Source organism: Aythya marila (assembly GCF_965140915.1).
Source record: "Aythya marila genome assembly, chromosome: 15".
NCBI classification, from domain to species: domain Eukaryota; kingdom Metazoa; phylum Chordata; class Aves; order Anseriformes; family Anatidae; genus Aythya; species Aythya marila.
The window spans coordinates 5,624,105-5,648,108 of NC_139056.1; the positions used below are offsets into that span (position 1 = coordinate 5,624,105).

Sequence of the window (24,004 nt, forward strand, 5' to 3'; positions counted from 1 at the left end):
GTCCCGCGCGCCCGCCGCCAATCCGCGCGCTCCCCGAGGCCACGCCCCCCCGAGGCCACGCCCCCGTGGCCACGCCCCCATCCAACCACCCCGCCCATTGGCCACGCCCCCTGGTTAGCCACGCCCCCCTCCGCGACCACGCCCTCCCTGGTGGCGCGTAAAAAGCACGCGGCGGCGCGGGGGGCGTCTAGCGGCTGTATTGACCGGGGGGGGGCTCAGAAGGCCGGGTTGCCGAAGCCGAAGCGCTGCTGGGCGGCTCGGAGCTCCTGCAGCAAGGCGGTGGGCCCCAGGCCGAGCTGCGGGAAGGAGGAAGCCGCCGGGTTTTGGGCTCAGAAAGAGCGTTTTTGGGTAAATGGGGTGCTGGAGGCTGGGGGAGGGCAGAACTCGGTGCTCGGTGCCCCCCCTCCCGGCTCTGTACCCACCTTGACGGCGTACTTGTAGCACTGCTCTGCCTCCAGCTGCCGCCCTCCCTGGGAAATCACAACTGTGGGTTATAGGGGGTTTATAGGGGGATTATGGAGGGCTTATAGGGGGGTTATGGGGTAAGCAGCGAGCAGTGCCCTGCCCCGGAAGGGTGCTCAGCAAGAAGCACGCTCCCCCCAGGCACATCCCCAGCAGGAGGGGACAAGCAGCAAGCAGAGGTGCTGCTCTTCCCCTCCGCAGTGATCTCCCCTTAGCTTTTTCCCCTGGGATCTATGAGACGGTTTCCAGGCTCCTGAAGAGGTGCAGGTGAAGCCCCCCCCTCCTGCAGCAGGTTGGGGTTTAGGGTCTGGCTGGGCACTCACGTGCAGGCAGATGAGGGACAGAAACGCCCACACCTCGGCGTTGCGGTTGTTCAGGGCATTGGCTTCAGAGAGAGCGTCCTCTGCTTCCCCCATCTGCTCCAGCTTGAGAGAGAGAGAAGGAGGGGTGTGAAAAAAGGCAAGGGGCAGGCAGAAACAGCTTCCCAGGTCTTTGCAGCAGGTGCCTGTTAAAAATCACTACAACAGGAGCAACCAGCAGAAGGGCAGGCACTGAGCTGCTGGGTGCTTCCCCTGGTGGGGCTGCAGGGACAGGACTCGGGGCAGAGAAAACCAGAGAGGTACCAACACCTCCAGCCCCAGGCACCAAGTGGTCCCGCTCCACCAGGAGCTCTGGTGACCTGCTGGTGTGCTGCAGCCACGGCTCTGGTCCTGGTCCCCACTCCCTGCCTTTTGGGGTCTGCAGCCTCCCAGAAGGTGTACGTTTGGCCAAAGGGAAGATAAAAGTTTGGGTTCCTCCCTGTTTGTTTCCCTCAGCCAAACTCCTTTGGAGGAACCCCTGGAGGTGCACCTTTGGGAGATGCCGCGCTGCTGGTGGCCGTGTCTGGGTGTCCTTGGCAGCCCTTCAGAGGCGCTGGATTCCTCTGGGCAGGGAAAGCACCGAGATTCCTCCGTGCTGACATTCTGCTCGGTTCTTTTGCGGTGACATGCAGCTCACATGCAGGCAGGCACGCAGAGCAGAGCCCAGGCCCAGATCACACGCCTGCCATCACACTGGGGGAGGGAGGCCCTGGCAGCAGGACGAGGCAGGGAATTGGGCTGCTGCTGAGGGTAACTGTCCTATTCTCTACCTCCCGTATAAGCAGCCTGAGGTGCCACCCTGGGACTGCAACAGGACGGCCTTCAGCAGCATCGGCGTGGCAGACAGTTAAGCTTTTCTTGAATGAAGGGCATCAACAACAGCACACTCTGCATACCATGCCACAGACCCAGCTACAGCCCAGGTGACATAAAGTTGGGGTCTCCCACGTAACTGCACTCACCCTATAGCAGGCGATTCCCACTCCCAGCCAGGTGAGACATGAAGGAGAGCTCTTGCAGGCTTGCAGGTAGGTCTGCTTCGCCTTGCCGTACTGCCAGGAGAGAGGTTATCATGTTGCTCTGCATTAAAAGTGTCCCTCCACAGTGGTCCCTCTCCTCAGGACTCTGCCAAGTGCCCTATTTCCACTGGGGCTCAGACACCCACCGACCCCACTGCTGCCAGAGGGGCTGGGGGCTTGATTGCTGCCCCCAAAGCTGGTGGCTGTACGCTGGCAGGAGTTAATGCAGTGGCCTAAAAGACACCCTCACTGATCTGAGGATGAGAATATCTCAGTAGCACCCTGAGACTAGGAGCAAGCAGCTCTGTGAAGATTGTGCTGGGTTGTGGCATTTAGCTATAGCTGCAGATAATGGTGTTTTATACCTGGGAACTGGAATCTATTCACTTTGTTGAAAATTCCTTTCTGCCACTCCTGCTGCCTCCTCACCTCTTTCTCTTCCAGGTAGACGGAGCCCAGGCGCAGGTAGACAAAGTGCATATCTGCAGCATCCACCACAAAACTGATGGTTCGCTCGTAGCACTCCTTCGCCCCTGCAAAGTCCCTCTTCAGGTAGCACAGGTGCCCTTTCAGAGCCCAGACATCTGGATTCTGTGCACACAAAGCCAAAGAGTGAGGCACGGCTGGGAGACAGGAGAGAGGGAGAGACCTGGAGGAGGGCCAGGAACCCCTGCAATCAGCAGCCAGGAAGAGCCGACAGGTATTTGATTACAGCAGACCAGATTTTATGTACAGAATAAAAATCAAGCCAGCAGGCTGCCCGCAATGAAAGCCCCCTCCAGCCTTCCCTGCACGCTGTCCTGGCCTGAGCAAGGCTCCCCCAGGTACTGAATACACAAGTAGCATTTGGAGATGTCAGCTTTACAGCCCTCTGTGCCATCCATTCAACCTGCCTCTCAAAAGCCTCCTTCTTCTGAATAGCAACCTTGTTTCCCATGAAACAGAAGCTGACTCACCAACACAGGGAGAAGGGATGAGGATAGACGTGTTCAGAGGGAAAGGAAAGGCAGACAATGCAGACAGAGCACCTCTCGGTCAGAAATGCTGCCTGCCTGTGCAGAAGGCGATGATGGACAGCAAATAATAAGCTGGGGAACAAGGAGGGCAGCGCTGCAGCCACAGCCTGGTGTGGTTAACCCCCTGTGATTGCCCTCCCAGCAGAAACTGCTGCAGACTTGCATCAGAATTGCTCAAGTAGAAATGAAGCACGGGCTCCAGGTCCAAACACACAACGCAGGCAGCGTCTGCTGCAGCGTTTGGCCAGCCTCCCCCTTTTGGGACAGCATCCTGCCCTTGTGAACACAGAGGATTACCATGAAGTCGATCCTAACAGCCTCGCAGAGACACTCCTCGCATTTGGAGAGGTCTTCCTTCAGCAAGCAAGTCCGGGCCAGCGCCAGGTAGTACGCACAAGAGGAGCCCGCCAGCAGCTCGTGGGCAAGCGCCATGTGAACAAACTGCAGGGGAACAGCACCCCGGCAGGGTTAGCAGAGCAGGCACACCACGGGCATCCCCAGGATGCTGCTCCTGCCCTGCAAACACACTTCAGGAGGAATGCCTCGTGCCCATTTGAGTTCCACGAACAGGAAACAGACAGGAGATTCTTCCCCCCTCCCGTGAAAAATTACCTCCCATTACTTGTAGGTCTGTTTTGCTTTAAGCAGCTCTTTCTGCCATGTAGAATGAAAGCAGACAGCACAATGTGGCAGTCAGAGAAATCTCACCGAGATGACTGGGGGGGACAGGAGCATCCCACGGGTGAAACAAATTGCTCTGACATACACAAGTGTCTGAGAGAAGAAAGGAGTGCTGGTGTACGGGAAGCATGGCAAGAATGCATCTCCTCTCTGACCGTACACGAGCACGTTGTTCCCTCCACAGCCAGCAGCTGAGACACTCCGAGAGCTTTGCCTGCCTGAAATGACTTTGTCCTCAAGCAGCATTTTGGTCTTAGCACTCTGCCTGGCCTTAGTTTTGCATTTCTGGCCACTGGTTTTGCTCTCTTGGCATCTGGGGTAGCCTCGGTTTGTGCTCTAAGCCCAGCAGAGGTCCTGGCTGGAGCTTGCCACCAGCAGTTTGGTAATTGCCACACCTCCCTTCCTCCTGCTCCACTCCGTGCTGAGCTGACCTGGATGGCCTTGAATTTCATCAGGAATTCCACTGCCTTCATGAAGATCGTGCAGGAAGGCTGGCTAAGTCCCGAAATGGGGGGTGGCCCTGCAAGAAAATGCGCCTTCATCAGTCCCAAACTGGGCTTTTTATTTCTGAAATAAGAGCAAGGGCTGGGACCTTAACGGAGACAGTGGGATCCCAGCAACACAGCGTAAAACCCAGGAGATGGTAAGGGAGGCGGGAGCAGAGATTAGCGCAACATTTCTTTCTGAAGGGCCTAAGATTTTTGTAAGATCCGTGAAAAGAAACTATATTCCCGACCCACTGGTTTTCCATGCCAAACTCAGAGTAAGAAAACAGAGATTTATAACTCAGACTTGTTAACTGCAGTAAGACCCCTGCCTCCCCAGAACAATCCTGTGGAGCCCAAACACCCCAGCACAGCCATCTCTTTGGCACCCATACGAGAGCACAGCTATAGAGCTATAGATGCCAGTTTGAGAGCTGGCATCTCAGGAGGGAGACATCAGAGCAGCCAGTGAAGGCAGCTGAGTGCAGCCACACGTGGAGAGGGCTGCATTCACCCACCAGTCGTCCATCCTGAGATATGCTCTGAAAAAAATCATGATGAACCCAAAGATTCCCCTGCTAGGGAGAGAGAACAAGACTCAATGCCTTGTTTTGGCATCAGGACGGCCACAGCTCAGCGCTCCCAAGTTCCCTCCCTCCCTGCTGATCGCACGAGGCCACCTCCCAGCCCTAGGCTCTCCCTCTCACCCCAGACCCCACTCCCTGACCTTCTGGGGCTGTCTCCGATGCCAGAGCCTCTTCCTCAGGTTCTGGGCAGGCCAGGGCAGGCTCCTCCAGCGCCTCTGGCAGCCTGCTGGCTGAGCCATCCGGAGCCCCCTCTGGAATGAAACCCCCACCAACCATTAGGTGCAGGCAGGCTTTGCCTTTCTCTGGCCACTTTGGAGCAGAACTCCACTGAAATGGGGAGGAAGAGAGAAAATTTACAAGAACTGCCAGATTTCTCTGACTGGGATGAAAATAGCTTGCACAAGGTCATACGTGGCTCTGCAGTCTTGATACAAGACTACCATATAATGCTAGAAATAGGCACAAATGAAGCAATATCCTTTCCTTTGTAATTGCAGAGAGTGAAAAAAAGGCATATGACCCTGTAGGCCTGCCTGAAGCACGTTGCATGGAGTGGGGATAGTGTTAAAAATAAAGCCAGCTGATATTTTCTGCAGCCCAGCCAAACACTTAGGACTTGGCTCAGGGTGAGGCTGGATTCGCAGAGGCTCCAAAGGAAGCCTCCAGCTCAGAGTTGCCACTGAGCAGCTGTTTTGCCCTTCGTGAGCTGGTTGGGCAGCGCTTTCCAAGCTGTGTTGGGATGTCACAGCAGCAGCTTTCAGGAGAGCTGGACCTGGCTGACCTGGTCAGTCGTACAGCTGCCTCGGTAGCAGCCCTACCCCTCCAAAGCCTCACGAGGTACGCTCTCTTCCTCCAGTTGCCCCGGCCTCTGCCCACACATCCGATATCAGCAGCACTGGGCTGGGCCAGAAAAATAAACACCAAGGCTGGTCCCTCTCCTAGGCTCTGGGTAAGATAAAGCACGGGCCGTGCTACCTGCATTTCAGCTCCAGCATTTAAAGCAGGGCACTGTCTCTCTCTGGATAGTTCGTGGTCAGGCTGTTCAAGCTCACAGCCCACTTCTGCTTCCTTTACCCTTTGTGTTTCTCCTCTTTGGTCTCACTGCTCACCATCTCACACACAGCTTCAAGCCTCCTCCTTGCTAGTATGAGGGCACCTCCTGGTTTCGCTAGGAATTACCTGGCAAAAGCTGTTCTGGGCCTGGACTGGTAGACCTCACATATGCAGCAGCAATGTGCTTTTTCCCTCTTTTTCCCTCAGAGATGCTCCTCTCCCTGGCGAGCTGTGCTTGGAGCTGCTTCTTAGCCTCGCGGAAGGCCATTTCTGCCTGAATATTATTATTCTGCAGCTCATAGAACAAACCTACGGGAGACAAAGAGCAGCATGAGAAGAAATCTAGCCCTTAGCAAAATCCTCCCCTTAGCCCTCAGATTAGAGCAGTGGGGTAAGAAGCAACATTCATCTCTACAGAAACGCCTTGAGCACACAGGCTGGCTTCCTTTTCTACCTGAAAGCGTCCAGGCTACGATGTTGGATGGCTCCAAGCAGCAGGCATCCTCAAAGAAAATCTCTGCCTCTTCGTAGTGCTGCAGCACGACTGCCACGATCCCACAGAGCAGCAAGCTGGGGGCAGGCAGACAGCTGAGCCTCGCAGGACCCCAGCGGTGGCGTGGGGGACGCCCCTCACCTCCCCACCCTCTGGGAACACACAGCACCTGGGCACGTGGTGTGGATGCAGAGAAAGAGCCTCCCGAAAGCACTCCTGGGCTTTGGTGTTGTCCTCAAGCAGGAGGCAGAACGCCCCGTAGTCCAGCCAGTACTGGGTGTTGTGCTTGTCCTGAGCTATCCTCTGCACACGAGAGATCGTTGTGGCAGTAAGGGCTCAGCACACACAGCGCCCCGGGGAGACAGCTCTGCAACAGCCACGGCTTTCCTCCGGCAGAGTTTAGCAGCAATCAGGCCCTTGTTTATCACGTGCTAGGGTTTCCCTTAAGGGGGATCATTCCCAGCTTCCTCTAAGCCTCTCTCACCCATCAGTGCCCTCCAGCTTCAGCTGACCTCTCAGCCCTCTGGTAGAGGTCCCCAGTGCTGACCCAGCGTGCCTTTTGGGCCAGCTCACCCCATTTCCCCTGGCCTCGAGGCTCAAGTCCTCAGCGACCTGGCCAGCCTCTGCCTCACGTCCTCCAGAGAGCAGCATCTCCCTAGAAAACCTCTCACACGTTCAGCACAAGCACCCCGCTCACGTTCCCCTCCCTGCTCCGCACACAACAGACGAGGCTGGCTGAGCTGTCACGGTGTGCTGGCTGCCAGCCCGGCCACGCAGGACAGAGACAGGAGGGGACAGGGGCTCCTTCACCTGCTGGTGGTAGAGAGCTGCCAGCTTGTAGTCCTTGTTGCCTTCAGCTTCGTGAGCAAAGAGCCAGAGCTGCTCAGCAGTCATGCGGGTGAGAGGGGCAGGGGAAGCAGCTTCCTCGTGCAGCAGCTGGTAAGGAGTGAGATAAAGTTAGCCCTGGGGAGGGTAAGAACAGTTCCTGTGCTCCTCATTCAGCAGCAGTGCCCAGTCCAGCACCTTGGCACAGCTAGGGCTGGGTGGGTTGGAAAAGCAAACTGCCCCAGCCCCCTTTTGGGGTGGGACACAGCCCTGCAATCCTGTGAGCCCCCATCCTTCCCAGGTACCTGTACCAGACAGGGAGGGGGAAATATCTCTTACTGGCAGTGTGGTGAGTAAAAGCATCCCCCAGATCAAGACCAGCTCTGCCTGGGTGGGGGGCAGATGGTACAAGCTCTGACACCCTCCCCAGGAGCTGGCTGCAGCAGCAGCTGCTGGTGGTGCCTCGCATCCCACCAGCTGGATTTTGCAGCAGTGGGATCCAGATGCAATGGATCCTGTCTGTGTGTGTGGCTTGGGGCCCACGTGTGATAACTGCAGCAAACAGAAGCTCAAACCTGCAGCTGTCCTGAAGGCAAAAGTGCCCCTGCCTTCGCTAGAAGCTGCTTCTAACCCGGATCCCCAGTGATGGGGATCCCCAGGCCGGCCATCATGCCAGGGTTTCTCCCTACCTGGTTCAGGGCAACGTGCATCTGATCCACCAGGTACACGTACAGCTCACTGAGAAATGCCTGGAACTGCTCCTGGGTCTCAAACGCCGTGGTCTTCAGGTATTTCTCCCTCACAATCTTCACTACAGCATACTGTGGAGACAGGTGATGCTTGGGCAAGACAGACTCCCCCACAAGCTCCACAGTCATAACACAAAGCCAGAACACACATTTTCATGGACTCATAGAATACGCTGAGTTGGAAGGGCCCTACAAGGACCAGTGAGTCCAACTCCAACTGCCTGAAGCTCTAGTTTAATTCTAAGGAAGAAACTGATCAAAAGAAAAAAAAAATAAGTAAGCAGTGATGAATTCCTTTCCCACCTCCCAGCCCTCACCTTCCCTGACACACAGATGTCCCTTTGAGGAACATGTGGAGAAGCCCCTTCTCCCCGGGGAAGGCTGTGGGAGTGCAAGAACAGTCAGCTTTCCCTTCCATGGGACACAAACACAGGGCAAATGGGTGTGATCAGGTTTGGAGTCTTCCCCTGTTGACAGGGAAGGTCCCTCCTAGTGTGTGACCAAAGCAGCCTGCTGCCTGCTCTGTTAGAGGAAAAACCTGGCCCTCCCCATGCCCTCTGCAACAGCCTGGGTGGCACGAAGGGATTCTGGAGCAACACAGAGTAACACTAAATTACCACCATGGAGCAGCAGTTCCTCACTGAGAAACTGCCTGGACAAAACAAGTAGGGAAGTAAAATAACATAATGGAGTCTTTGCCTTTAGCTGTTCCTTAAAAGCAAAATATTTCCCAGAGCTATTGAGCTCGAAGTTGAGTAGACGCTTCTGTTCCTCCAGCGTCTGATGGTCTATCGCTCCTTGGTCAGGCAGCTGCTTCCCAAACAGGTCATGGTATTCACTTAGGATGGCAACAGCAATGCTCGTGACCTGGCTGTGATAATCCTCCACAGCCTAGGATATAAGAAGTATCAAGAAATAAATAAATAATCGAACTTCAAAAGTCACTGAAGCCATCAGCCTTGAAATGAGTCTTATTTGCCAGAGCCCACCCCCAGCCCCCCAAACTCCACCTGACCTAAGTCTCAATTAGCCCATCACACATCTTTTCCTGCCCATACCTGAGGGCTGTGAAACATGGCTATGTAAATACAGAAGTGCTCCTTCATAATTTCTTATTGCTCCTGCGTTACTTTTCAGTCAGAACCCAGTGTTTCAGTCGTCGCTGTCTTCTCTATAGCACTACAATTGGCTGCAAGTAAACTATATCTCATTTGCTGGGTGCCCCTTAAAGCCCTGGGCGAGCCATCTTCAGCAGAGCCTGTAATCCCGGTGCCAAAAGCCTCCATGCACGGCAATAATCAAAATGTAGCACTTTGTGCACTCCAGACAGGCCAGCACAAATCAATTCTGCAGCCGCACTGGGGTCAGTTATTGAAGTGCTGCTTCGTCCCCCACTGTTGCTTTGAATTTCCCATCAGCCAGGGGCCATCTGAGGACAATCTCCTGCAGCGCCTGTTCTGTACCTACCGAAGACCAGCCAGTGGTCTCAGGTTGGTTTCTGGGGCCAGGATGTTGCACACACAAAAGTCCTCACGATTTTTTTTTTGCAGGGTGATGGGTTGAGGCTGATTCTGTTCATGTCTGTCTGGGTCTGAGGAAGCACATGGGCTAGTCTGGGACAAGAAACTGCCCATACACATACTGTTCTGGTGCCTCCCCAGCACCCAGTTCACTCCCAAACACTCCTACCCTGCTGCTCTCTTCTCTGCCTTTTCTAGATCTTGCCCCTTTTTATGGGCTGCAAATGAGAGTAACACAGCCCAAGATTTCCCAAGGCATAATGCTACGAAGATCACACATCCAGAAGCTTTTGGTGTGTTTCCTCTGCAAATCTCATCTCTAAGTTGCTGCAGAGCTCAGACTGAAAATTAAAATCCCTTATGTGAGAGGGACGAGGGCAGAAAGAAGTGGCAGAGTGGTGGCAGGGCCACAGGCTCTTGCACATACCTTCTTGGCTCCTTCAGTCCGGGGAGGCAGCGGAGGGCGAGGGGGAATCATCTCCTTGACCCTGTCAATGAGAGAACAGAAGAGATGAGCCTGACATCCTGCCAGAGACACTCACTTGTCTCGGGTGCAGGCAGCCTGCAGCGCGAGGGCTCAGCCTGTCATCGTGTCCTTGAGGTACCTTGCAGGGACCAACACGGGAGAAACTGTGAAGGCTCTGCCCAAGGATAAACTGTAAAGACCAGGGCACCTTCATTCAACGCCTGCAGCTTGTCATAATGTTTGGGAGAACTAGCTACTGCCTCGCTCCCTGCTGCTGATTACACTCCGTGGGGATTAGATAAGATTTATGTAGTTATTTTCACCAGGCTTCACTGACCCATTACACAAAAACTCCTGTAAAAATCCAGCCCAGCAGGTAAGGTTAGCATTTGTTATTGCTGGCAATCAAAAGCACTCTGCCACAGAAGTAGACCATCTTATCAAGTTGTTATTCCTTTAACTCACAGCCTCCCGGGTCTGCCAGAACACCTGTAAGAAAGGGACCAAAAGGAAAAGGAAAAGGAAAGCTCTGAGGAACGTTATCACTGTAAACCCTGGGCCACCCCATCCAGCAGCTCCTGACATCCCAAAGTGCAGCTGCAGCCCCTCATTCTTTGGCCCTACATCAACCCCTTGACACCATGTCATGCCCGTCTGTGTCACTACTGGGGCTGCAACGACCTTCCAAATACCGATTAAAAGGCCTTAGGACTACAGTAACATTAAGATTTTACTGAAAGCCTTAGAGTCAAGACAGCCTAAATTCTCTGGGATTTTATCAAGATTTCCTGTTTGCTGGCACTAAAACACCTTCAGTCCTTAGAAGGCGATCCGGCCCACCAAGCAGTGTCACATCCCTGTTTTGGCCCCTGCCCAATTAGCAAAGCACACTGCTTCCCCCACACCAAAGCAAAACCGTTCCTACAACCATTCTGCCAGCTCACAGAGCTTCCGAGTGGCTGATTTTGCCAGGCCCTCACCTCTGGCTACTTCTCCCATGCAAAACTTCTGTATATTCAGAGACCTGAAAGGTTTCAGCGCTGAGCAGGAGACTCAGCTCCCCTTGCACCTTGCCCATGGGAACAGTGATGCCACGGCGTCTGCTCGTGTCCCTGTGGGACCTGCCACCCACCATCAGCTGCTTTTCCCATGAGGTCAAGGGAGGCCGTGCAGCACAGCTCCAAAAACCCCTTCAGAAAGCTGCCGTCCTGCTCTCCTCGCTGCCATTCCTGCCAGTCCCTTACCCCACGCAGGACGTGCCCCCACAGGACACAAAGACAATCATCTGGCTCTGCGTGGGGCTGCCGTAGGTGCCAGAGGAGCTGTCGGGTCTGCCAGCACTCCTCGGGAAACCCACGCTCACAGTCCCACCCTCAGAAGAGCTCCCATCACTGATGCAGGACCTCTGCTAGGGGCACACAGGAGAACCAAACTGTTTCTCTTCAAGATGAGAAAGAGAAAACCAAGCACAACAACCACCCAGGCAAAGCAAGCGAGCAGGAGCGGAGGCTGATGGAGAATTTTGGACGCAGCCCAAGAAAGAGAGCTGTAGTTTGCTAACGAGCTATGTATTCAAACAGCCTTCCAGGGAAAATAAAAAAAAAAAAAGCACTGCTGATCCCATCTGCCAGGACACATGTACGTGTCATCAGCTCGATCCCCCCAGGACAGGGCCCTCTCCACAATTTGGAAGTGCTGATTTTCCTGGCTGCACATCCCCAGATGCACATGGCAGGTGAGTGAAGAGGAATTACACGGAATTCATGCAAGTTGCAGGAAGCAAACAAGAAGGGTCGGGACAAGGTCTGTTGTAAGGGGGGCTCACTTTCCCCAAACCTGTTTTTTCTAGCAGACAGCAGGCAGAACAGAAGACAATGCACATGCTTCCTGCTCAAAGAACGACTGCTGCTGTGTGGTTTCTACTCACATTTCTGTTTGAAAGAGACACACTGCCTGTGCACGTTATGGTTTATTCATTTGCTGTATTTTCTCTTTTTTTATCCAATAAATTATACATACGAGGCCTTCCCTAGACTGTAACACAGCAGGACTACCACTCTGCGGATGGGAAGCGACTGCCTTAAATCAGACAGACAGCGAAAGACTCGAAGCCTCAGAGATGAGAGGGCAGCTCTACAGCAGAATGATGTGAAAACTAATGGAAAAGCCCAGGAGTGGGTAGAAAGTTGTGACAAAACTTCAGAAAAGGAAAAACAACATCCGAGAGTTACAGCAGCACTACCGAGTGCAGCCCACTGGTGGCCAGCCCTGACCAAGCAGCAGACATCACATGTGAGAGGCAAACACAAGGGGATTAATAGGAAACAAAGCCTGGACAGGACACAGATTTGGTCATGCTGCTCTGGTGTCTCTCTTTTTGAGGTGACTGGCAGGGAGATGCCAGCTCAGATGAACACAAATGCTTCCCAAACCCACCCAATGCCACCTCTGCAGCAGTCTGGCCCAGCCCTCCTGCTGATTTCAGCGGGCTTTGGCTCAGACACTCAGCTGGTGCTCACAGAGCACACTGAAGGGCAGGCTCACTATCCAGTCCTGTTTCTATCCTGCAGGAGAATTCAGTTGTCAGCCGCAGAGTTATAGCATGTCTTTACACACCTTTTGGTGAGCTCCTCTCGCAGTCGCTTTGGTACCAAGGCCTTGTCCAGCTTTATCTCCATCACCAGGAACGTTCCTGCTTCAGCATATTGCTGGGAACACAACCATTACTCTCTCAGCGTCACACTACCTAGAACCATTACTGGCAAGATGAAAGACTGAGCATATAGCTACAGATCTTCAGCAAATCTTCTTTAAACTGAAGACGTATAATTTGTTTTATAACCCATGCTCAAAGTGATTTACACTAACAAAATTCTGCTCAAGCACTCAGTCTAGAGGAAAAAAAAATAAAATAAAAAAAAAAAGCTAATCAATTTGCTTGGACAATAAATATGCATTCTAGATGTTTGGAAGAGGAAGACAAAAAAAGGAAGACACCCTTCAAAATAATGCCTGATTATTAATGACCTTCTAGCCCAATGCTAGACTGTACTCCAACAGGATGTCACTGGAGGAACTCCAGGACAGCATCTGTGTAAGATATCCCTCAGCTCCAACTCACTCTTGAATAATTTGATGACGTGAAAGGTACGAAACACTGATACAGTAGTGGTCTAGCAGTTTTTTTGCTCTTTGGAGATGCAAAGTTACCTGTCCATCAAGGCCGAGAGATTTTTCAGTATTTTCACTTTCTAGAGCAGTATCTGACAACTGGATTTTTGGTGCACAGGACGTCTGTTGAAGAATATAAAAAAAAAAAAAAAAAAAAAAAAAGACATCTTGTTTCAGATTCAAACTTCACGTCTTCACGCCTTCACAAATTCAGGACGTGACCGCACTGTACATTTGCTCAGGCAGCATGTACTAAAATTTCAAGGTGCTGAATCTCTCAGTTGGCTAGAGCAACACACCATCAGTCCCCATTTCCAACTGCCTCTGACGTAGAAACAGTCCGACCATGTTGCAAAGTGCCTCTATCGACCTTACCCTTCTGTTGAATTCCCTTTCTCTGGTGCTCTTCTCCTTTTCTTCTCTCTGGGCTTTACTGGGAACAGCTCTGGAAAGAGGAGAACTGATTCCTGGGGTGCATGGTCTTTCTTTAGTCAGGCTGACCTGTGGTCTGAGATCCCGCAAAATGCTCTGCTGTTTTTTAGTCTGGAGAGGAGGGGAAAGAAAAAATAATAATGAAGTGACAAGAGAGAATCAAAGGACAAATAAGGCTTCCCCATCCTTTTTTCTTAGCCTCTCACATCACAAAACACACTGTCAGGGTCCTAAACGCATTAGGAAGCTCTGCAACCTCACTCTCTCCTGCTAGGCAGTTAGCTGCCTGTGCTCAAGGCCAGCTCTGATACTGTACAGCTGCGCAGCCTCTGGTTCTTGCCTGAGCTACATGATAAAAATGCTGGAGCCCAGCCCCAAACTGCCCTGATCCTGACCCACTGTCCAGCGTGATGCTGGACCTGCCTCACAGCTACGGACTGACCTGGTGGTGTGGAGGGTCAGATGCACCTGGACACCCTCCCAGGTCTGCTCTGCGCTTGTTTCTTGGTGCCCCTGCCTGCCCTGGCCTGACCCAGCTCCCAGCTCCCCTACCCACGTGGCGCAGCCCCCCTGACACACGTGGTGGCCCATGAGGAGCAGATTTTTCCCACTACCTGTTCACACACTGCTCGGCCACTGAGATGGGCAGCTCCCCTCCCAGCTCTCAGTGATACAGGAGCTGGGCTGGCAGGAACCAAAGGGATGCAGGGGAGAAAATGGAGCAGCCGTACAGGTCAGCTGTCTACACCAAGGCCCAGGAGCAGCCCAAAGCACCCAGAAAAACAGAAAATTGGAAAAGCAGAGGGTGTCACCTCACTCGTGACAGATAAATGCCACAGGACGAGTAACAGCACCGTGCAGCCAGGAGGCCAGTTTTCCCAGCAGTGACGCAAGGGCCAGCAAACAGCCTGCTTTGTGGGAGCTGGCACCCAGCAGTGGCAGGGAGGCACGGAGAAGGGCTGTAATTCACCCAGCTCTGTGGCCTGGGCAGCAGCAGCACCAAGGGGGACATGGGCAGCAAAAGCAGGCTGTGCATCTGTCCTCCTGAAACAAGCTCGGGTCTGTTTGGGGAGTGCTGTGGGAAAATGGAGATGTAACTGTCACTTTTAGCACCAAGGCGGGGGGAGAAACGAAAGACAAATAAACCTCCACGAGCTACAGCTGAAAGAGCTCCAGTGACAGCTTTTTTGGTTGTTGCCTGGGGTAACGCTATCCTTTTAGAGCCACTGTTTGCTCTTCCCAGCAACGCAGTTCATTTGCCCGTGTTCCTGAGTGGGGAGTGAGGAGTGATCTCAGCTCTCCCTGCTCAGCTGCTGACAGAGAAGGGAGTGGAGTGAGATTCTGAGCCTCCCCCAGCCCCCAAACCTGCTCACACACACCCAGAAATCATCTGCCTTTGAGAAAACTGCACCTAGAAGCTGGTGTCGTTCTCCTCCAGCACCAGAAGGGCAGTGAAGCCTCAGAGCTGGCCCTTGAATACCACTCTGCCCGTACTCCTGCCCCCCACACTGCACAAAGAGCTGCAGAGGGGGCACAGAGCCTGGCTGTCCCGCCTGTTCTCACCTTCTCGAGCACCTCGCTGTCCTGGTAGGTAAAGACACGAAAAGCGCCTCGAATCCGCTGCACGCCGGGGCACAGCAAAGGCACCATGTTGACATATGCCACGCCGTGGGAGAAAATCTGCCGGTCCTCATCTCCCTGGAAACACAGATTGAGGCCCTGAGATACTGAACAGACTGTTATTCTCTTTAAGGAAAGAAGGTCAGCAATCCCATTAAAAAAGGCCACCCAGCAAACTGATGCACCTGATGAGCCAGGGCCTCTCTGTCACTGGCACGCAGCCGAGACAACCTGGAGGAAAGCACTGGACTCATTCAATATGTAGAATATCAATTTTATTCCAACCCCTGCAGGGCAGCTTTTCTCTCCAGCGCCCAAACTGTGCCACTCCTTAGGGCAGTCTTTTCAAGGTCCAACTGCAAAATTGCCAGCTGTCTGGTTCGAAATCCAAACTACCCTACCAAAGCTGTGAGGATGTCAGGTCTGACAGAAATTAGGTAGCTGCAGAAGCCTGAGAGCCTGGACCAGCAGAAAACCAGTGAGGGTAAGGGAGAAGTATCTCAGTCACAGCTGCAAAACCCTGGCACCAGTGACTGCTGACTGAGATTTATAGCAGCTTACATGACTTTGCCCTGGAACACGTAAGGAGTTCTCACATGTCTCTGTTCCTGGCAGCTGATCATTAGTGAAGGAGCTCATTCTTCATGAAACCACCCCAGTTCAGGTGCAAACACACAGTTTATTTACACCCAGAGAAAGAAGGCATGAATTTCTTCAAGATGCTCAGGAAAACATTGTCTGAAGATAAGCTCAATGAATTACTTCTCAAAAAGTAACCTCTCCCTGACCCCTCTCCACCAAGCTAGCACAGACCATCGGTGAGAGATCTGTAGGCTATAAGGAAGAAATCTTATCCTTTGTTTATTTAGTAGTGCTATAAGGGTGATTAATCCCTTTACAAAGCTTCCAGCTCTCTGACTTGCTTTGGCTGGTTCAAGGCTGGTTTTGGTGTAACAAAGGCATTGAAAGAAAACGCTCAATAACACAGTGCTGCTCCACAAGCCATAACAACACAGCCCCTCCATTTTTACCTTGTCAGCTTTGCTAGTTTTGCCTTTGCTGGATGAGACCACAGGCATCCTGCAGACCTCCACGGGCCAGTACTGGCACTCTGCAATGCGCTTCTGCAGACTGAATGCAGAAGAAGGCACTGAGAAGATGCAAAACCAAACTGGAGAGCTCTCCCTGGTTAGCCATGCTGCCCTCCCTATTGTCCCAGCAGCCCCAAAGGCCCCTGCCCTGGTTTTGCTCTGCCCCACTCCTCGAGACACAGCATGCATCTTGCACCACTGGAACGCACGTGCTTTGGGGCAGGCCTGGTGGATTTCCTTTCCATCCACTGCTGTGTGCATTTATGGCACTAGGAGCTACAGAACGATTGTGAGAGCAACACACTGTGCTCCTCTCTCCCCTGGTTACTTCAGAAATGAAGCGGATAAAAAGGAACATGATTAATGTTGGGATAAATTCAAAGCGGACCCTGAGCTCCCATTCAACACGCCTGATAACTGTGAAACCAGCAGGCAGGCTGATGAAAGTGTACAGGGGAAAAAAGATAGAAGGGAGTATTTGCACACATGAGGAATAAGTTGGCTGTGAAACTCATGGCCATGATGCAGCAGAGGCCAAGAACGTTGCAGGATTCAAAGAGAATTGGAGTACTTACCCTGGTCTGAGCATACCTAGAGCCATTAAAGGCAATGTTTACCTAATAAAAAGAAAATGAAGAGTGCCCACAGAGTGAAAGGATTTTAATATATTGGGAAAAAAAAAACAAAAAAAAAAATGAATTAGCAGCTCAGAAGAGAGCTGTGTGGGCCACCCTACCCCATGTCTACTCACCATAACTCTGCTGCCCCTTCCTTCAAACCTTCAGGTGACAGCCCTGAAGGGGTCATGGGAGGGAACGCAGCTGGTCAGTGAGTGTTTGCACTGCGGAGGGAACAGGAACCAGCTCCGATTGCTGGCAGCACAAGCGAACATTCACAGGCTGAAGACAGCACCTACAGCCAATTCATCTTCTCCCACCGTAACAGAACCAAGCTGCTGCCAGCAATTAAAGGCTGTTAAGCTGCTCTCCTGCTAACGCAAACACCTCCGGCCAGCAGACAGCACAAGAAGTGAGGCAGGGCAATGGAGTGGCCGTGTAAGAGGGCTATGAAAATCCACAGACTGCTGCTCATTGCCTGAGACAGGTCACTCGACCTAGTGAATTCCAGGATGGTTTCTCCCCCCCTCGGTGTTGGAAGGGAAGCTCTCATATCCCTTACATGAGTACTGCAGCAGGATCCAGGTAACAGCGTCTTTCCGTGTCCCATACAATTCTCTTCATGCTTTCTGCCTGGATCCTAAACTCCCTGTCCTGTGAGAAGCAGCACATGGTCAGAGCCAGGAGACCAAACTTTACAGCCTGCATCACCCCCAGACACCCCCCTAAAATGTTCTTTGGGAGAGAAAATGAGTCAGAGACATGCCCCACTCACCACAGACAGGACACCCTAGCAGAGTACATTAGCAGCCATCCCTGCGGGCACCAGAGCCCATTAGAACTGAGAGCCTGGCTCACAAAGACAGAATGCAAAGTCTCAGCCCAGCAGCTCAGGAGTTAGGACAAGATGTGCCACATTCACCTAGGGAGCTCTTCTGTGGTGAGTTAGCATGCTGGCAGTGAGCTAGCATGCCCACTGGCTCAGGAGAACCATCTCCATGCCTGGACACTGTGCAGGGAGCCCACCACGTGCCCTTCCTCCCCTCCTCCCATAATGAGTCTCTGCAAGTCTTTCTCAGTGCCTTCAGGGAGGCTTGAGGGGTCTCCTCCAGCCGTGACACTGCCAGCTTTTCCTCACCTCTGTTTTGTTGAGCTCTCCATCCTCATCCTCATAGGGACCACCAAAGATGAAGGAGTTGGGTATGTTCAGAGCACCAGGGGCCATGATATTAGGAAGGGACCATTTTTTGGGCCGGGGTAACAATTCTTTTTCACCAGCAGGCTTCAGGATGCCATTCTGGAAGAGCAAAGGGACTTCCTTCTAGAGAGACAGGAGAACAAAAGGACTTCAGTTTTCAGCATGAGCAGGAGCAAGTGCCAGCTGATCAGAGCTGGGCTTGGAAGGAAGAAAAAAACAAATCGTGGCATGGAAGAACACTGCCAGTTTCAACCCCAATCTAGCTGTTTGCCCCCAGTGTAGGAGAACGACCTGTGCTGCAGCAACTAAAACCCAGCTCACTGTGCCAGGCCCCATCCTCACCTCCCCGACTGCTGGCACTTGCAGGCAAGCCATGTAGTTTTGGGGGGGTCCAGTGGGAACGAAGGCGTCAGGGACAGAGTAAGCTGCCTCCAGCGTGACGCTCAGGAAGTTGCCACTTGAAAGCTGGCTCACAGAAAGCAGGGGCTTCTCGGTGCGCACAGTCACTTCAAGGCCGCACTGTGGGACAAGGAGAAATTGAGCCAATAACCCGACAATTATAACTTTCTGCTCTTGAAGGAGAAGCGAGCAGAAACCCAAGGCTAGAACGTCTGATGTTATCTCATTCCTCACTTCGGATGTAAAAGAAAACAGATCAGCACAGGGAAGGAATTTCACGGTCAGTTTTTCCTATGTCTGAATTACGATATTTGTGTGTTTAAATCCGAGCCCACTGGGGGGCACGGCGTACGTATTGTCAGCATCTTGTAAAAAAGGCCGTGGAGAAAGAACACCAGGGACAGAAAACAACGCCCTCGTGATTCAGCTCAAGTCAAAGCTCCAGCCACTCTTCAACTCTGCCCTATCTCCACACTGTGCAGCCGTCAGCTGCCTGTCCCAACCCTGGATGGATGGGGGGCAGTGAAAAGCTGCTCAGCATTTATTTTCCTTCCTCCCTAAGAGGTGGCCCCACACCTTGCTCGTTATGCCTCGCTTATCATGTCACTTAAATATGGGAAAGTAAATGCAATATCCATCCTCCTAATTCGCTCAGAGTGCTAAGTGTGTGGAGAATCAGAAGCCAAGTCAGACACGCTTTCCCAGTCTCCTACTTCATTTCCTGCTTTATTCACTGGGTATTTTTCAATCTGCTGAATGAACGAAGACCTTGCAGGAGAGGCAGTCAGAGGTTGTACAATAATGGACTGTGAGACGTTTTATCCACAGAAAGGACTAATAATGTTGGGCAAGTAATCCTGCCTTTGCCTTTTCCCAATTTTTCAGCGCTGTGCTTCCCATCTTGAATATTTTTTTGCAGGGCAATTTGGTAGCTGCGCACATTAGCATTTCCTAGCATGACCTCACCTATCATAAGCACCCTGGGACAGACGTCAATGGAAACAGGAAAGGCCTCCAAGCTTCTAACATACAGGGCTGTAACATGCCTGCGAGGAGCGAGGCAGCTGAGTCATGCTCGCCTTCCTATTAAAAAGCAGCAGAGAGCCGAACAAGCGAAGGAACAGTTCCAAACTCCACATACCTTAGCCTCTGGGTGAAGGCTTTCAGATGGAGAGGTAGGCACAGCATACAAAGGAGCCAAGACCGTAAAGGAACACTGTCCTGAGAAGAACAAGCAATGAGCACAGCGTCCACTGAGACCCTCTGCAGAGAAGTCACAGCCTAAAGCTGTGCTGCTACAACTCCTAAAGCTGAGCAGCTGCTGTTGCCCCTGTCTCCCCACAGACCCAGCTTTCTAAAGACTCTGTGAAACCCATTTGGTCAGAAGGAGGTAACTTATAGAGAGGGGTTCATGAGCAAAGACCAACCAAGTGCTGGGGAGCAAGAAGTGTTTGTGGAGGATGAGAAAATCGATGTTGTACCTTGCAGCAGAGGCAGAAGGTCCACCACAGCCTGGCCAAGAGGCAGGACCTTCTCCTCCTTCTGTTTCTTCTGCTTTTGCGATGCTTCTATCACTGTCACTAGACAGAAAAAAAATAATAATAATAAGATAGGAGCTGGCAAAGTTTCTCAGATAGTTTCAGATCAACAGATCAGAGTGGTAAGCTCCAACAGGGGCTGCAAAGGGTCTGTGTCAGCTCCGGCACAGGCTTCTATATCATCTCCAAGGCTGACAAGAACACTGAAGCCAAAGAGCCAAGCCAATATGAAAGGGGATTCCTCCAGCTGGCACAGATGAGAACAGAAGTGCTGAGACCCCCCCCCGCTGCTGCTGCTTAAGTGCTATTCTTGACCGAGTGACTCCTGCAGCAAGAAGGCAGAGCGCAGCAGCTGACAGCACCCACCTCCACCCCTCCAAGGAGCGAGGTGCAGCATCAGGTACTCACAGAGCACAGGTTTCTGCGCAATGTCGACCAAGGAGTTGGGCCCATCGGGGCTGTACTCAAAGCTGGTCGTGAAATTATAGTTTGCTGTCCCGTTTGGCAAGACCTGAGTGGTGGAGGAGTCTCCCAGGATCACTCCGTCGTACTCCACACGCACCAAAGTAAAAGAGGTGTCACTTCTGATGCTTTTCTGTCAAACAAAGAGACAGCAGATGAGGCAGCTGGCTCTGCAGCAACAGGCCCGTGACCAAAGTTGCCCCTGGGAGGCAGCTCAGTTCCCCACCCAGGACAAAGAACACCGGTGGGAATCTTTGGCTGCTCTGCTGCAAGAATGGGGAAGAGGAACAGAGCTTGGCTGTGCCAAGACCTGCCTTTAGGAGGGAAATTTCCTGCTCCACCGTCCCGTGGTGCCTCAGGGATCATTAAAACCTGCTGCTGGAAGGGTGTGGGCAGGGGGTGGAGAAATCCAGGCTTCATCCCAAGAACGGGGATGAAAGGCACATCTAAAGCAAATCCAAAAATATCCCACAGATACGGTGCTTCCAGGAAAGAGTTTTTTTTTTTTTTTTTGCTGTGTACTAAGAAGGTAGTCCCTGAGCTGCATGGCTGAGCTCACAAGCTCACAGGACGCTTGTGTCTATCACATGGCAGCAGCAGCAAGCCCTGCAATCAAACCAGGGCTCCAGCAAGCTCTTTGGGGAGCTCTGGAGTTTGTTGGTACACCAGCTTCACGTCACCTGCTTTGCACAGAGATGAGGAGGCTTAATTTTAAAATATCCGCACAAAGGGCTGCAAACACAGGTGAACAGGCACGGCCTCACACACGAGCAACCCCATCCAGGGAGGAAGCACCAGGCACTTCCCTGGTGGTGCAAGGGACTGCTGAGACAGGCAGCTGCAGGAGAAACACGGTTTCCTTCTCCAGCCAGGGAGGAGCAGCCACAGCCCTGCACAGAAGGGCTGCCGTACCCCAACCAAGCTTTTCTTTCATCCTGAGCAGCAGGGGTGCCTCACCTCCTCGGGCCTGCCCCTGAGCTCCCTCTCTCCATGTCACTGGGGTAATTAGTTCCATATTGGCTTTTCCACAAAAAGAGACTTCATTCACTTGGTTTTAATTTTCAGTCCTCCTGACTGTCTCCTTGAGCATGTATTATGTGAGAGACTAAACAGAAGAATCCAATTAACCTTTCCCTGTACCATTAATTATCCTATACTCCTCTCATCTTTCTCTACAACTCCTCTAATTAAACAGATTCCACGCTTCTTATAGATGGATTTTTTTCATATTGTTGTTCTTATTATTGCACCTTTGTTAGCCTCTCTCCTTTTGCCATAGCGTTTTCTAAGACAAAGCAACCAGAATCACAAGCAATAGTGCAGATGCAATCAAACCACTGGTCTATTATTTTCATCACAGTTTTCCCTCTTCTTGCCTTCTAATTCTCACCTAAGGTGCTGTTTGCTGAACCCATCAATGTGAGAGGTACTACAACATTAACAAAATAAATAAAAAATATGGGCAGATGCTTTTGGTTTGCTTTTTGTCTACAGCTAGAGCTGAAGCAGGGATTTGCATTTCTCTGCTTGCAGCAGTAGCTGAGATTCTCCTCCGCGTTCCTTCCTAAATGCCAGATCCTCACGAATACTTCAAGGCCAGCTGGGTGTATCACGCAGCACATGGAAAGCACACTAGTAGTGTTTTCATCTGAATTAGTTCACAGTCTTGTACGATAGGCACACTGGAGGCACTGCCTTTTCAAACCTAGAGCCACCCTATTGATTTCCACACAATTTAAACCGCTGTCGTTGGGACAAAAACCTGGCTTTATATGCTAGAACAGCTCTTCTTAGACTTCCTTGTCTCACTGATGCCCATTTTCCACTGTGTTTTGCTTAAAACACAACCAAACAAAACCCGGTGATTTACAGACAGCCAGGCAGGGAAGGCAGAGACATGTCAAGCCAACAGCACACCACAGCACGCCTGGATGGCTGCTGAGGAAATGTGTCCCCAAAGCAAGGCGAGCCACAAGCCTTCGGTCTATGTGAGTGAGCCCTCGGTGCAGGGGACAAAGCCACAGCGTGGCATCGTTCCCTACAGCCTTATCGTCTCATGTCTGGTCCAGAATTGGATGGCAGCACAAAGAACCCCTCGGGTTGGGGTTGTTAACCCAGCAGAGGCGTTTCCAGAAGCGCTTTACCAGGTCCTGTGCCTTCACCACTGTGATCTGCACCGCGTTCGCTGACAGTGGCTGGGACTCGCCGGGAACAGCCTGAGGCTCCAGCAGGGATCCCTTCCGAGCAGACAGCCCCTCGGGGGCCTCCATGGCTCTGCGGGGAAAAAGACTGAGGAGAAAAACGTGAAAACACCTTTCCTTTCTGCCCAGCTTCGCAGCCGCCCCGATCACACCCAGCTGTGACACGAGGCCTCTGCCCCCCCCAGGAGCAGCTTCCCCGGACAGTTGGGGCTTGGACGTCAAAACACCACAGCGAACACACGTGAAGGGCTTGGAGGAACCCAGAGGAACTTGAAGGAACCTGAAGGAACCTGAAGCACAAATTCCCTGGTGCTTAAAGGAAGCTCCCCCCATGCTGCGCCCCCAGCCCAGCCCCAAACCCCACACGCCCAGCAGGGCCGTGCCCAGTGCTACACCCCCCCCACCAGGCCCTGCAGCCCCCATAGACCCCGGACCCTCACCCGAGGAGCCGTGAGGAAGTTTCGGGGGTGCCGAGAGGGGAAAACTCACAGCGGGAGCCGGGAGAGGCGGAGGCGGGACTCGAACCCGCGGCCTTAGAGACCCCGGGGGAGGGGGGAGCGCCGCGCCTCTCGTAACCACGGCAACCCGGCCGCTCTCGCGAGCTCCCGACCCTCAGCGCCACGTCACGTGCCGCGGACCGCGTGCCCTTGAAGCCGCCGTGGCCGCCATGTTGGGTGTGGGCAGCCCGTGCCAGGCCCCTGGGGGGGGGGGGGAGGCGGGGGCGGGCTGTGCCCCCATCATGGGGCAGGGCTGTCCCCAAAGCCTGGAGCCAGGGACAGAAGGATGGGGGCTTGTTTAATTGCATTAATGATTTCTAAATAAAACAATTGTAATTATTAAAGCCAGGAATGGAATAACAGCGGCTCGCTTAATGGTACTAAAATACATATTGCTGAGTGTCTTTGCTTACTGAACCTAAACGAGGAGTCTCGGGGCCCCTCACAGAGGATTTTTCCTGACAAAAATGGGGAACCTGCCTCAAAAAAACAGCTGAGCCCGACCCTGTGGTTTGGTTGAGGGCCGAGGAGCAGCTGAGTCTGCACAAAGGCGGGGGGCAGCTGCTGGTGATGGAGAGGAGTTACCGGCCTTCAGCCCCACCACCACCAGCAGCAGGCACTGGGCAGATAAGAGCAGTTTTATGGAAACGACTGCTTGGAGCTAATTGTAGTACACAGCGGGGACAGGTTATGCACGTGTAGAGGTGTATTGGGAAACTTCATGCTCTTTATTGCATATCACCAGGGCAAGTTGCCCCGTTAGGGTGCGCATGCCTTTGGGAGCCATCCCGCACGTGCCCAGCACCAAAATAAACCACATACCTACTTCATAGCTGATTTGCTTCGAGTCATAGTCCCTCCACCAATCCCCCTCACATCCCCCCGACACCTCCCTCAGACAGCTCCAGGCACCCCGTCACCCTCCCCGGCCCCTTTTTTTGGGGAGCCCCATACGGGGGCTGGCCCCTGCCCGGGAGGTGGTGCCGGGAATAGCTTTGCTATCGGTGTCAGACCGGCCGGGAGGCCTGGCCTTCTTGGGGCTGACATTTGAGCTCAGCCCCGC

General features: G+C 52.8%; 1 protein-coding gene across 1 annotated transcript; it reads right to left on the reverse strand.

The window, feature by feature from the left end:
- Positions 1 to 185: 185 nt before the first annotated feature.
- On the reverse strand, positions 186 to 22,898 carry CFAP70 (cilia and flagella associated protein 70). Its single transcript, XM_082772136.1, has 28 exons — positions 22,885 to 22,898; positions 22,388 to 22,532; positions 20,190 to 20,376; positions 19,725 to 19,823; positions 19,385 to 19,464; positions 18,187 to 18,363; positions 17,785 to 17,967; positions 17,209 to 17,300; positions 15,970 to 16,069; positions 14,882 to 15,016; positions 13,262 to 13,429; positions 12,926 to 13,009; positions 12,332 to 12,423; positions 9,677 to 9,737; positions 8,429 to 8,620; positions 7,670 to 7,801; positions 6,966 to 7,091; positions 6,325 to 6,458; positions 6,117 to 6,232; positions 5,789 to 5,971; positions 4,750 to 4,860; positions 3,969 to 4,057; positions 3,154 to 3,297; positions 2,270 to 2,431; positions 1,784 to 1,873; positions 786 to 887; positions 423 to 470; positions 186 to 296 (listed from the first exon to the last, which is right to left on the reverse strand). The coding sequence occupies exons 2-28, from the start codon at positions 22,511 to 22,513 to the stop codon at positions 216 to 218; spliced, it is 3,294 nt and encodes a 1,097-aa protein (XP_082628262.1). The 5' UTR covers positions 22,514 to 22,532; positions 22,885 to 22,898; the 3' UTR covers positions 186 to 215.
- Positions 22,899 to 24,004: the final 1,106 nt, after the last annotated feature.

What these genes read in the sequence shown, in the direction of transcription:
- CFAP70 (XM_082772136.1), bottom strand. Translation starts at nt 22,513, where the DNA reads ATGGAGGCCCCCGAGGGGCTGTCTGCTCGGAAGGGATCCCTGCTGGAG. An exon ending in GCCTTCACCCAGAGGCTAAG is followed by an intron (nt 18,364 to 19,384) that starts GTATGTGGAGTT and finishes CTTGTCCCACAG; the next exon opens with TGCGGCCTTGAAGTGACTGT. An exon ending in GATCCTGCTGCAGTACTCAT is followed by an intron (nt 16,070 to 17,208) that starts GTAAGGGATATG and finishes TTCTGCATTCAG; the next exon opens with TCTGCAGAAGCGCATTGCAG.